This window comes from Scyliorhinus canicula, chromosome 6 (genome assembly GCF_902713615.1).
Source record: "Scyliorhinus canicula chromosome 6, sScyCan1.1, whole genome shotgun sequence".
Taxonomy (NCBI): domain Eukaryota; kingdom Metazoa; phylum Chordata; class Chondrichthyes; order Carcharhiniformes; family Scyliorhinidae; genus Scyliorhinus; species Scyliorhinus canicula.
In genome coordinates, this window is record NC_052151.1 from 14,217,533 (window position 1) to 14,231,093 (window position 13,561).

The window sequence follows — 13,561 nt, forward strand, 5'->3', positions numbered from 1 at the left end:
GTAGCCAAGTTCTACACAGCAAGACCCCACAGGCAGCAGCATTTCTGCTACTGTTAATTGTGATCCGATTCCAGCTAATACCGGATAAGTCCGATCCCAGAGTGAAATCCGGCTTGATGGATCCTAACTTTTCTTTCGCGGAAAGTTACTTAACAAATTCACAGGAGTCTGATGATGAGCTTTTAACACAAAGAATAAAATATTTATTAAATAAGAAGAATGAACTATATTACACCAGACAAAAATTAGAACGATCTCAATACAAATATATGACGATTCTTCAGATTTTCAGTGTTCCTTTACCCCAGTAATATCTTTACAGACACATAAGCCAGTGAAGGGTTACCTCTAGCTTGACACATAGAGGTTTCTCATCTGGGACTGGCACAGTTGAAAAACATTTTATCCCAGTGAATTCCTGAGCATTTGCTCGATACTTTTCACCCAACTCATATTTCTCCCCGCGACTCCAAAAAAATCCCACTCTAAACTCAGTTTTCCAGTAAACTGATCACTTCACTGAGTTCTCTGAATGACTATTGAGTCAATTCCTGTCCCATCAGCTTTGCAGTGTGTCTTTCTTGTCCGAGAGCTGAAAATCCCTCTGCGACACACTGAACTTTTTCTCTTCTGTCTCCTCTCTTAATCCTCTATCTCTGTTACTAGGCAACACCAGGTTTTGTTTCTACTTTATGTTTTCCTCCCCATAATCACTAAACTTTTAACCCATCTCTTTAACTTCAAATGTGTGTGTATACAAAGAAACCTACAAACCTGCCCTTTAGGTCAGAAATCTATTCAGTCTCCCATGCACCAAGATTCAAAACCGACCTCAAATAAAACTGAAACCATTTTACCTTTTGAAGACGCAAACATTTGTTCAACTTAAAATTTATAAATTGTTCATATCAATTGAGACAGGATTAGTTTTTAAATTGTGCCATAGGTTGGAAAGAGCTCACTGACTAATTATTTTAATGCATTAAGTAGTTTTTAAATACACCGTTTAATTAAAGTTAGATATCTATGATAGGGTAATTTTATTTGTTTTTATTGTTATTATTCTTTATGTGTATTTTTTTAATGAATGAGCAATGTATCTGAAATTGATTTTCATATGGACAATGGAGTGAAATTGAATTGAATTACTTCCAGAGGAGAATAGCTCAAAGGAACAGGAGGGTGGAATTGTTAATAATATTGAAGCAGATAAAATGACTCCATGTTGCATTTAAAAAATTGTCAGTGAGCCCCATACATCAAACTCCTTAAATGTTCTTGTGGAAAAGAGCACAAATGGGTTCAGGAATCATTTTGTCCTGCATCTCAGGGATTGCTGCCTTTTCCCTAAATGCGCCCAACAGTAATATTGTTATTATTCATTTATATGTTTTTTTTAATGATCCCACATTGCAAACTCTTGACCCACCGTCTCTAAAAATGTTTGTGAGGTTCAATAACTCTAATTTTCAAGAGGCTGAATGAATTGCAATCTGAACCCACCCAGTCATTCGTTGCAGAATTCACAGCGAAGTCCTGGAAAGCAAGATCTTGAATTTATATCACATCTTTCACAATGTCCCAAAGTGCTTTGTAGCCAGTCTTTGAAGTGTGTTGCTGTTGCAATGTTTGGAAGTGTCGTAGCTAATTCACATTCAGCAGGTTGCCACCAACAGCAATGACAAGCTCATCTGTTTCCGTGGCCTCAATTAAGGGATAAAGGCAGACACAGGGGAGAGCACCACTTTCTCTTCAATTAATTTAAATTTACAGTGCAGAAGGAGGCCATTCAGCCCTTCGAATCTGCACCAGCTCTTGGAAAGAGCACCCCACTTAAACCCACACCTCCACTCTATCCCTGTAACCCCACCTAAGATTTTGTAGACACTCAGGGCAATTTTTCATGGCCAGTCCACCTAACCTGCACATCTTTGGACTTGTGGGAGGAAACCGGAGCACCCGGCAGAAACCCACGGAGGCACAGGGGGAAGGTGCAGACTCCGCACAGACAGTCCCCCAAGCTGGGAATTGAACCTGGGACCCTGGATCTGTGAAGCAACTGTGCTAACCACTGTGCTACCGTGCTGCCCCTAACGGTCATGGGACCATTTACATGGGGCTGGTTTAGCTCACTGGGCTAAATCGCTGGCTTTTAAAGCAGACCAAGCAGGCCAGCAGCACGGTTCAATTCCTGTACCAGCCTCCCCGGACAGGCGCCAGAATGTGGTGACTAGGGGCTTTTCACAGTAACTTCATTGAAACCTACTCGTGACAATAAGCGATTTTCATTTTGCATTTCATTTCATTTTCATTTCATCTTCATGAGAGTTCATCCTAAAGACAGCAAATACATCACTGGATCCAAGTATCAGCCAGGGTGAAGGTTTTTAGATATCAGGAGGTGCTTAAACCCATAACCTTTGATTAGAGCATCGGGAGTGCTAACACTGAGGTTTGACAAAGTGCATGCAATATCTTCATCAAATTCCAGGAGTATCCTTCAGCGCGGTAGCATTGTGGATAGCACAATCGCTTCACAGCTCCAGGGTCCCAGGTTCGATTCCGGCTTGGGTCACTGTCTGTGTGGAGTCTGCACATCTTCCCCGTGTCTGCGCGGGTTTCCTCCGGGTGCTCCGGTTTCCTCCCACAGTCCAAAGATGTGCAGGTTAGGTGGAATGGCCATGATAAATTGCCATTAGTGTCCAAAATTGCCCTTAGTGTTGGGTGGGGTTACTGGGTTATGGGGATAGGGTGGAGGTGTTGACCTTGGGTAGGGTGCTCTTTCCAAGAGCCGGTGCAGACTCGATGGGCTGAATGGCCTCCTTCTGCACTGTAAATTCTATGTAAATATCACAATGCAAATCATCAAAAAAGCAAGAGGGAGACAGAAATGTTACACTGTCCTGAAGCTAGAAATACAATTTAAACTGCAGACTTGCCTAATAACAGTGATTAGATGCGGGCTGATCCCAAACATGTGCTTACTGTATTCAACAACAATTATACATTGCTATCTTAAAGCCACCTTGCCCACGGTTTCAGCTAGACAGCTGAGTAATCCTTTATAAGCTTGGTGGTGCAACATTTATATAACAGTGGCATACAACAGTTCTCCAATAACATTTATGCACACAGCAGGGCTTCACCATATAAGGCGGATGCAGAATCTTTAAAATAACTTTAGAATAATTTGTGTTTTGATGTATTGCGTTGCAAATGATGAACAAATCAGGGAACGCATTGCACACATACCCCAGCCAATTTATACGGTGGAACGAACTTACCCGTGAAAACACAAAGCAAGACTTCAGCGCACAGAATCAAAGTGGCTAATTGGAGATGCCAGGGAGTCCCAGATGTAACTTGGTTGCTGGAAGTCATCCCATAATACATGTTTCAGCAGCGTGCATCAGACTGTAACAACCTGCAAAGAGAATATATCATTAATAATACAATAGCATTATCCATGCCCTTGTTATTAAATGGAAAAGCTCATTGAGAATAACAGGAACATTCCCAGGCTTTCATTGATCGTGTTCACCTCCTCTTTCCAAAGCTTTCCTGCTCAGAGTGACAGGACACATTAATTCATACCAATGCATTTGCAAAGACGATTACACAGAATAATCAATGATGATTTTCCCCAGGTTTTTGATAAGAAACAAAGCTAAATACAAAAACATTGTCTATCCTTTGCCTACAGTAATCTTGCATTCCTCAGCATACCTGCATTGACCAGGACTTCCGCGGTGAAGCTGAGAGAGCTCCCATCCCCAACCCCGGGCTCTGACTGACAGCTCACAGACCCCGCCCCGGGCTCTGACTGACAGCTCCCATCCCCAACCCCGGGCTCTGACTGACAGCTCACAGACCCCGCCCCGGGCTCTGACTGACAGCTCACAGACCCCGCCCCGGGCTCTGACTGACAGCTCCCATCCCCAACCCCGGGCTCTGACTGACAGCTCACAGACCCCGCCCCGGGCTCTGACTGACAGCTCACAGACCCCGCCCCGGGCTCTGACTGACAGCTCACAGACCCCGCCCCGGGCTCTGACTGACAGCTCCCATCCCCAACCCCGGGCTCTGACTGACAGCTCACAGACCCCGCCCCGGGCTCTGACTGACAGCTCACAGACCCCGCCCCGGGCTCTGACTGACAGCTCCCATCCCCAACCCCGGGCTCTGACTGACAGCTCACAGACCCCGCCCCGGGCTCTGACTGACAGCTCACAGACCCCGCCCCGGGCTCTGACTGACAGCTCACAGACCCCGCCCCGGGCTCTGACTGACAGCTCACAGAACCCGCCCCGGGCTCTGACTGACAGCTCCCATCCCCAACCCCGGGCTCTGACTGACAGCTCACAGACCCCGCCCCGGGCTCTGACTGACAGCTCACAGACCCCGCCCCGGGCTCTCACTGACAGCTCACAGACCCCGCCCCGGGCTCTGACTGACAGCTCCCATCCCCCGCCCCGGGCTCTGACTGACAGCTCACAGACCCCGCCCCGGGCTCTGACTGACAGCTCCCATCCCCAACCCCGGGCTCTGACTGACAGCACACAGACCCCGCCCCGGGCTCTGACTGACAGCTCACAGACCCCGCCCCGGGCTCTGACTGACAGCTCACAGACCCCGCCCCGGGCTCTGACTGACAGCTCACAGACCCCGCCCCGCGCTCTGACTGACAGCTCACAGACCCCGCCCCGGGCTCTGACTGACAGCTCACAGCCCCCGCCCCGGGCTCTGACTGACAGCTCACAGACCCCGCCCCGGGCTCTGACTGACAGCTCACAGACCCCGCCCCGGGCTCTGACTGACAGCTCACAGACCCCGCCCCGGGCTCTGACTGACAGCTCACAGACCCCGCCCCGGCTCTGACTGACAGCTCACAGACCCCGCCCCGGGCTCTGACTGACAGCTCACAGACCCCGCCCCGGGCTCTGACTGACAGCTCACAGACCCCGCCCCGGGCTCTGACTGACAGCTCACAGACCCCGCCCCGCGCTCTGACTGACAGCTCACAGACCCCGCCCCGGGCTCTGACTGACAGCTCCCATCCCCAACCCCGGGCTCTGACTGACAGCTCACAGACCCCGCCCCGGGCTCTGACTGACAGCTCACAGACCCCGCCCCGGGCTCTCACTGACAGCTCACAGACCCCGCCCCGGGCTCTGACTGACAGCTCCCATCCCCAACCCCGGGCTCTGACTGACAGCTCACAGACCCCGCCCCGGGCTCTGACTGACAGCTCCCATCCCCAACCCCGGGCTCTGACTGACAGCAAACAGACCCCGCCCCGGGCTCTGACTGACAGCTCACAGACCCCGCCCCGGGCTCTGACTGACAGCTCACAGACCCCGCCCCGGGCTCTGACTGACAGCTCACAGACCCCGCCCCGCGCTCTGACTGACAGCTCACAGACCCCGCCCCGGGCTCTGACTGACAGCTCACAGACCCCGCCCCGGGCTCTGACTGACAGCTCACAGACCCCGCCCCGGGCTCTGACTGACAGCTCCCATCCCCAACCCCGGGCTCTGACTGACAGCTCACAGACCCCGCCCCGCGCTCTGACTGACAGCTCACAGACCCCGCCCCGGGCTCTGACTGACAGCTCACAGACCCCGCCCCGGGCTCTGACTGACAGCTCCCATCCCCAACCCCGGGCTCTGACTGACAGCTCACAGACCCCGCCCCGGGCTCTGACTGACAGCTCACAGACCCCGCCCCGCGCTCTGACAGCTCACAGACCCCGCCCCGGGCTCTGACTGACAGCTCACAGACCCCGCCCCGCGCTCTGACTGACAGCTCACAGACCCCGCCCCGGGCTCTGACTGACAGCTCACAGACCCCGCCCCCGGGCTCTGACTGACAGCTCACAGACCCCGCCCCGGGCTCTGACTGACAGCTCACAGACCCCGCCCCGGGCTCTGACTGACAGCTCACAGACCCCGCCCCGGGCTCTCACTGACAGCTCACAGACCCCGCCCCGGGCTCTGACTGACAGCTCACAGACCCCGCCCCGGGCTCTGACTGACAGCTCACAGACCCCGCCCCGGGCTCTGACTGACAGCTCCGAAGCGGCGGGTAGCGCTGTGGGGGAGCCGGCAGGGCGGCGCTGTAGCGGGGAACCGGCAGGGCGGCGCTGTGGGGGGAGCCGGCAGGGCGGCGCTGTTGGGGGAGCCGGCAGGGCGGCGCTGTGGGGGGAGCCGGCAGTGGGGAGCCGGCAGGGCGGCGCTGTTGGGGGAGCCGGCAGTGAGGAGCCGGCGGAGCGGCGCTGTGGGGGGAGCCGGCAGTGGGGAGCCGGCAGGGCGGCGCTGTAGCGGGAGCCGGCAGTGAGGAGCCGGCAGGGCGGCGCTGTCGGGGGAGCCGGCAGTGAGGAGCCGGCAGGGCGGCGCTGTGCCGGGAGCCGGCAGTGAGGAGCCGGCAGGGCGGCGCTGTGGCGGGAGCCGGCAGTGAGGAGCCGGCAGGGCGGCGCTGTGGCGGGAGCCGGCAGTGAGGAGCCGGCAGGGCGGCGCTGTGGCGGGAGCCGGCAGTGGGGAGCCGGCAGGGCGGCGCTGTAGCGGGAGCCGGCAGTGAGGAGCCGGCAGGGCGGCGCTGTGGCGGGAGCCGGCAGTGGGGAGCCGGCAGGGCGGCGCTGTAGCGGGAGCCGGCAGTGAGGAGCCGGCAGGGCGGCGCTGTAGCGGGAGCCGGCAGTGAGGAGCCGGCAGGGCGGCGCTGTGGCGGGAGCCGGCAGTGGGGAGAAGGCAGGGCGGCGCTGTGGGAGGAGCCGGCAGTGGGGAGAAGGCAGGGCGGCGCTGTGGGGGGAGCCGGCAGTGAGGAGCCGGCAGGGCGGCGCTATGGCGGGAGCCGGCAGTGGGGAGAAGGCAGGGCGGCGCTGTGGGGGGAGCCGGCAGGGCGGCGCTGTGGCGGGAGCCGGCAGTGAGGAGCCGGCAGGGCGGCGCTGTGGCGGGAGCCGGCAGGGCGGCGCTGTGGCGGGAGCCGGCAGGGCGGCGCTGTGGGGGGGAGCGGGCAGGGCTGCGCTGTGGGTGGAGCCGGCAGTGAGGAGCCGGCAGGGCGGCGCTGTGGCGGGAGCCGGCAGGGCGGCGCTGTGGGTGGAGCCGGCAGTGAGGAGCCGGCAGGGCGGCGCTGTGGCGGGAGCCGGCAGGGCGGCGCTGTGGCGGGAGCCGGCAGGGCGGCGCTGTGGCGGGAGCCGGCAGGGCGGCGCTGTGGCGGGAGCCGGCAGGGCGGCGCCGCTCTTTCCCCCTCCCCGGGCTGAGGGAATCCCATCTCCAATGGTCACCACCAAGCGTCGCCGGCGGCAGCGTTCAAACTGGGCCCGGGCCCGGCGGGCAGGCCGCGGCTCCATGGCCATCCCGCGCCTTCACCTCTATAACTTCCAGAGGCCGGAGGCCGCCCTCGGCAGCCGCTATGTTCTGACCAGCCCCCGCTCGCTAGAGGCCTGTGCCCGCCTCCACCTACAGCCCGTCCAGCTGCTGGGCCGCTCGGTGCGGGAACTAGGCCGAGACAGGCCCCTGGAACCACTCCACAAACTACACCGACTGCACCAGGAGGAGGAGAGGCAGCGCAGGAGGCGGCTCCGAGGTAGGGAGGGGGGGTGGGCTCCGAGGTAGGGAGGGGGGGGTGGGCTCCGAGGTAGGGAGGGGGGGGTGGGCTCCGAGGTAGGGAGGGGGGGGGTGGGCTCCGAGGTAGGGAGGGGGGGGTGGGCTCCGAGGTAGGGAGGGGGGGGTGGGCTCCGAGGTAGGGAGGGGGGGGTGGGCTCCGAGGTAGGGAGGGGGGGGTGGGCTCCGAGGTAGGGAGGGGGGGGTGGGCTCCGAGGTAGGGAGGGGGGGGTGGGCTCCGAGGTAGGGAGGGGGGGGTGGGCTCCGAGGTAGGGAGGGGGGGGTGGGCTCCGAGGTAGGGAGGGGGGGTGGGCTCCGAGGTAGGGAGGGGGGGGTGGGCTCCGAGGTAGGGAGGGGGGGGTGGGCTCCGAGGTAGGGAGGGGGGGGTGGGCTCCGAGGTAGGGAGGGGGGGGGTGGGCTCCGAGGTAGGGAGGGGGGGGGTGGGCTCCGAGGTAGGGAGGGGGGGGTGGGCTCCGAGGTAGGGAGGGGGGGGTGGGCTCCGAGGTAGGGAGGGGGGGGTGGGCTCCGAGGTAGGGAGGGGGGGGTGGGCTCCGAGGTAGGGAGGGGGGGGTGGGCTCCGAGGTAGGGAGGGGGGGGTGGGCTCCGAGGTAGGGAGGGGGGGGTGGGCTCCGAGGTAGGGAGGGGGGGGTGGGCTCCGAGGTAGGGAGGGGGGGGTGGGCTCCGAGGTAGGGAGGGGGGGGTGGGCTCCGAGGTAGGGAGGGGGGGGTGGGCTCCGAGGTAGGGAGGGGGGGGTGGGCTCCGAGGTAGGGAGGGGGGGGGTGGGCTCCGAGGTAGGGAGGGGGGGGTGGGCTCCGAGGTAGGGAGGGGGGGGTGGGCTCCGAGGTAGGGAGGGGGGGGTGGGCTCCGAGGTAGGGAGGGGGGGGTGGGCTCCGAGGTAGGGAGGGGGGGGTGGGCTCCGAGGTAGGGAGGGGGGGGTGGGCTCCGAGGTAGGGAGGGGGGGCGGGCTCCGAGGTAGGGAGGGGGGGCGGGCTCCGAGGTAGGGAGGGGGGGCGGGCTTCGAGGTAGGGAGGGGGGCGGGCTCCGAGGTAGGGAGGGGGGGCGGGCTCCGAGGTAGGGAGGGGGGGCGGGCTCCGAGGTAGGGAGGGGGGGCGGGGAGGAGATGCCGCGGTGGCACACTGGTTAGCACTGCAGCCTCAACATCAGGGACCCGGGTTCAATTCCAGACTTGGGTGACTGTGTCTCTGTGCGCTCTCTCCCTCGCCGTGTCTGCGCGCTCTCTCCCTCGCCGTGTCTGTGCGCTCTCTCCCTCGCCGTGTCTGTGCTCTCTCCCTCGCCGTGTCTGCGCGCTCTCTCCCTCGCCGTGTCTGTGCGCTCTCTCCCTCGCCGTGTCTGTGCGCTCTCTCCCTCGCCGTGTCTGTGCGCTCTCTCCCTCGCCGTGTCTGCGCTCTCTCCCTCGCCGTGTCTGTGCGCTCTCTCCCTCGCCGTGTCTGCGCTCTCTCCCTCGCCGTGTCTGCGCTCTCTCCCTCGCCGTGTCTGCGCCCTCTCTCCCTCGCCGTGTCTGTGCGCTCTCTCCCTCGCCGTGTCTGTGCCCTCTCTCTCTCGCCGTGTCTGTGCGCTCTCTCCCTCGCCGTGTCTGTGCGCTCTCTCCCTCGCCGTGTCTGTGCGCTCTCTCCCTCGCCGTGTCTGTGCTCATTCCCTCGCCGTGTCTGTGCGCTCTCTTCCCTCGCCGTGTCTGTGCGCTCTCTCCCTCGCCGTGTCTGTGCTCTCTCCCTCGCCGTGTCTGTGCTCTCTCCCTCGCCGTGTCTGTGCGCTCTCTCCCTCGCCGTGTCTGTGTGCTCTCTCCCTCGCCGTGTCTGCGCGCTCTCTCTCTCGCCGTGTCTGTGCGCTCTCCCTCGCCGTGTCTGTGTGCTCTCTCCCTCGCCGTGTCTGTGCGCTCTCTCCCTCGCCGTGTCTGTGCGCTCTCTCCCTCGCCGTGTCTGCGCTCTCTCCCTCGCCGTGTCTGTGCGCTCTCTCCCTCGCCGTGTCTGTGCGCTCTCTCCCTCGCCGTGTCTGTGTGCTCTCTCCCTCGCCGTGTCTGTGCGCTCTCTCCCTCGCCGTGTCTGCGCTCTCTCCCTCGCCGTGTCTGCGCTCTCTCCCTCGCCGTGTCTGTGCGCTCTCTCTCTCGCCGTGTCTGTGCGCTCTCTCCCTCGCCGTGTCTGTGCGCTCTCTCCCTCGCCGTGTCTGTGCGCTCTCTCCCTCGCCGTGTCTGTGCGCTCTCTCCCTCGCCGTGTCTGTGCGCTCTCTCCCTCGCCGTGTCTGTGCTCTCTCCCTCGCCGTGTCTGTGCGCTCTCTCCCTCGCCGTGTCTGTGCGCTCTCTCCCTCGCCGTGTCTGTGCGCTCTCTCCCTCGCCGTGTCTGTGCGCTCTCTCCCTCGCCGTGTCTGTGCGCTCTCTCCCTCGCCGTGTCTGTGCGCTCTCTCCCTCGCCGTGTCTGTGCGCTCTCTCCCTCGCCGTGTCTGTGCTCTCTCCCTCGCCGTGTCTGTGCTCTCTCCCTCGCCGTGTCTGTGCGCTCTCTCTCTCGCCGTGTCTGTGCGCTCTCTCCCTCGCCGTGTCTGTGCGCTCTCTCCCTCGCCGTGTCTGTGCGCTCTCTCTCTCGCCGTGTCTGTGCTCTCTCCCTCGCCGTGTCTGTGCGCTCTCTCCCTCGCCGTGTCTGTGTGCTCTCTCTCTCGCCGTGTCTGTGCTCTCTCCCTCGCCGTGTCTGCGCGCTCTCTCCCTCGCCGTGTCTGCGCTCTCTCCCTCGCCGTGTCTGTGCGCTCTCTCCCTCGCCGTGTCTGTGCGCTCTCTCCCTCGCCGTGTCTGTGCGCTCTCTCCCTCGCCGTGTCTGTGCGCTCTCTCCCTCGCCGTGTCTGTGCGCTCTCTCTCCCTCGCCGTGTCTGCGCGCTCTCTCCCTCGCCGTGTCTGTGCGCTCTCTCCCTCGCCGTGTCTGTGCGCTCTCTCCCTCGCCGTGTCTGCGCGCTCTCTCCCTCGCCGTGTCTGTGCGCTCTCTCCCTCGCCGTGTCTGCGCTCTCTCCCTCGCCGTGTCTGTGCGCTCTCTCCCTCGCCGTGTCTGTGCGCTCTCTCCCTCGCCGTGTCTGTGCGCTCTCTCCCTCGCCGTGTCTGCTCTCTCCCTCGCCGTGTCTGCGCGCTCTCTCCCTCGCCGTGTCTGCGCTCTCTCCCTCGCCGTGTCTGTGCGCTCTCTCCCTCGCCGTGTCTGTGCGCTCTCTCTCTCGCCGTGTCTGTGCGCTCTCTCCCTCGCCGTGTCTGTGCGCTCTCTCCCTCGCCGTGTCTGTGCGGGCTCTCCCTCGCCGTGTCTGTGCGCTCTCTCTCTCGCCGTGTCTGCGCGCTCTCTCCCTCGCCGTGTCTGTGCGCTCTCTCCCTCGCCGTGTCTGTGCGCTCTCTCCCTCGCCGTGTCTGTGCGCTCTCTCTCTCGCCGTGTCTGTGCGCTCTCTCCCTCGCCGTGTCTGTGCGCTCTCTCCCTCGCCGTGTCTGTGCGCTCTCTCCCTCGCCGTGTCTGTGCGCTCTCTCCCTCGCCGTGTCTGCGCTCTCTCCCTCGCCGTGTCTGTGCTCACTCCCTCGCCGTGTCTGTGCGCTCTCTCCCTCGCCGTGTCTGTGCGCTCTCTCCCTCGCCGTGTCTGTGCGCTCTCTCCCTCGCCGTGTCTGTGCGCTCTCTCCCTCGCCGTGTCTGCGCTCTCTCCCTCGCCGTGTCTGTGCACTCTCTCCCTCGCCGTGTCTGTGCTCTCTCCCTCGCCGTGTCTGTGCTCTCTCCCTCGCCGTGTCTGTGCGCTCTCTCCCTCGCCGTGTCTGTGCGCTCTCTCCCTCGCCGTGTCTGTGCGCTCTCTCCCTCGCCGTGTCTGTGCGCTCTCTCCCTCGCCGTGTCTGCGCTCTCTCCCTCGCCGTGTCTGTGCGCTCTCTCCCTCGCCGTGTCTGTGCGCTCTCTCCCTCGCCGTGTCTGTGCGCTCTCTCTCGCCGTGTCTGTGCGCTCTCTCCCTCGCCGTGTCTGTGCGCTCTCTCCCTCGCCGTGTCTGTGCGCTCTCCCTCGCCGTGTCTGTGCGCTCTCTCCCTCGCCGTGTCTGTGCGCTCTCTCCCTCGCCGTGTCTGTGCGCTCTCTCCCTCGCCGTGTCTGCGCTCTCTCCCTCGCCGTGTCTGTGCGCTCTCTCCCTCGCCGTGTCTGTGCGCTCTCTCCCTCGCCGTGTCTGCGCGCTCTCTCCCTCGCCGTGTCTGCGCGCTCTCTCCCTCGCCGTGTCTGCGCGCTCTCTCCCTCGCCGTGTCTGTGCGCTCTCTCCCTCGCCGTGTCTGTGCGCTCTCTCTCTCGCCGTGTCTGTGCGCTCTCTCCCTCGCCGTGTCTGTGCGCTCTCTCCCTCGCCGTGTCTGTGCGCTCTCTCCCTCGCCGTGTCTGTGCGCTCTCTCCCTCGCCGTGTCTGCGCGCTCTCTCCCTCGCCGTGTCTGCGCGCTCTCCCTCGCCGTGTCTGTGCGCTCTCTCCCTCGCCGTGTCTGTGCGCTCTCTCCCTCGCCGTGTCTGTGCTCTCTCCCTCGCCGTGTCTGTGCGCTCTCTCCCTCGCCGTGTCTGCGCGCTCTCTCTCTCGCCGTGTCTGTGCGCTCTCTCCCTCGCCGTGTCTGCGCGCTCTCTCCCTAGCCGTGTCTGCGCGCTCTCTCCCTCGCCGTGTCTGTGCGCTCTCTCCCTCGCCGTGTCTGTGCGCTCTCTCCCTCGCCGTGTCTGTGCGCTCTCTCCCTCGCCGTGTCTGTGCGCTCTCTCCCTCGCCGTGTCTGTGCGCTCTCTCTCTCGCCGTGTCTGTGCGCTCTCTCTCTCGCCGTGTCTGTGCGCTCTCTCCCTCGCCGTGTCTGTGCTCTCTCCCTCGCCGTGTCTGTGCGCTCTCTCCCTCGCCGTGTCTGTGCGCTCTCCCTCGCCGTGTCTGTGCGCTCTCTCCCTCGCCGTGTCTGTGCGCTCTCTCCCTCGCCGTGTCTGTGCGCTCTCTCCCTCGCCGTGTCTGCGCTCTCTCCCTCGCCGTGTCTGCGCGCTCTCTCCCTCGCCGTGTCTGTGCGCTCTCTCCCTCGCCGTGTCTGTGCGCTCTCTCTCTCGCCGTGTCTGTGCGCTCTCTCCCTCGCCGTGTCTGTGCGCTCTCTCCCTCGCCGTGTCTGCGCGCTCTCTCCCTCGCCGTGTCTGCGCGCTCTCTCCCTCGCCGTGTCTGCGCGCTCTCTCCCTCGCCGTGTCTGTGCGCTCTCTCCCTCGCCGTGTCTGTGCGCTCTCTCCCTCGCCGTGTCTGCGCGCTCTCTCCCTCGCCGTGTCTGTGCGCTCTCTCCCTCGCCGTGTCTGTGCTCTCTCTCCCTCGCCGTGTCTGTGCGCTCTCTCCCTCGCCGTGTCTGTGCTCATTCCCTCGCCGTGTCTGTGCGCTCTCTCCCTCGCCGTGTCTGTGCGCTCTCTCCCTCGCCGTGTCTGTGCGCTCTCTCCCTCGCCGTGTCTGTGCGCTCTCTCCCTCGCCGTGTCTGTGCTCTCTCCCTCGCCGTGTCTGCGCGCTCTCTCCCTCGCCGTGTCTGTGCGCTCTCTCCCTCGCCGTGTCTGCGCGCTCTCTCCCTCGCCGTGTCTGTGCGCTCTCTCCCTCGCCGTGTCTGCGCGCTCTCTCCCTCGCCGTGTCTGTGCGCTCTCTCCCTCGCCGTGTCTGTGCGCTCTCTCTCTCGCCGTGTCTGTGCGCTCTCTCCCTCGCCGTGTCTGTGCTCATTCCCTCGCCGTGTCTGTGCGCTCTCTCCCTCGCCGTGTCTGTGCTCTCTCTCTCTCGCCGTGTCTGTGCTCTCTCCCTCGCCGTGTCTGCGCGCTCTCTCCCTCGCCGTGTCTGTGCGCTCTCTCCCTCGCCGTGTCTGCGCGCTCTCTCCCTCGCCGTGTCTGTGCGCTCTCTCCCTCGCCGTGTCTGTGCTCTCTCCCTCGCCGTGTCTGTGCGCTCTCTCTCTCGCCGTGTCTGCGCGCTCTCTCCCTCGCCGTGTCTGTGCTCTCTCT

General features: G+C 62.6%; 2 protein-coding genes across 7 annotated transcripts in view; one reads left to right on the plus strand and one right to left on the minus strand.

Moving 5' to 3' along the window:
* susd4 (sushi domain containing 4) overlaps positions 1-3,815 on the minus strand; it is a 223,200-nt gene extending 219,385 nt beyond the window's left edge. For 2 of the 3 annotated variants that reach the window (XM_038798984.1, XM_038798982.1), the window contains exons 1-2: positions 3,727-3,815; positions 3,285-3,424 (exon numbers count right to left, since the gene is read on the minus strand). In XM_038798984.1, coding sequence (XP_038654912.1) covers positions 3,285-3,393 — 109 coding nt within the window. In that variant the 5' untranslated portion in view covers positions 3,394-3,424; positions 3,727-3,815. The other variant, XM_038798983.1, reaches the window with a different exon arrangement.
* Positions 3,816-7,221: 3,406 nt separating this feature from the next.
* Positions 7,222-13,561, plus strand: part of LOC119966998 (coiled-coil domain-containing protein 177) — a 42,637-nt gene continuing 36,297 nt past the window's right edge. For all 4 annotated transcript variants that reach the window (XR_005460893.1, XR_005460894.1, XR_005460892.1 and 1 more), the window contains exon 1: positions 7,222-7,581. Coding sequence is in view for 1 of the 4 variants with exons in the window: in XM_038798985.1 (XP_038654913.1) it covers positions 7,272-7,581 (310 nt within the window). In the remaining 3 variants the exon portion in view is untranslated. The remainder of the gene's footprint in view (positions 7,582-13,561) is intronic.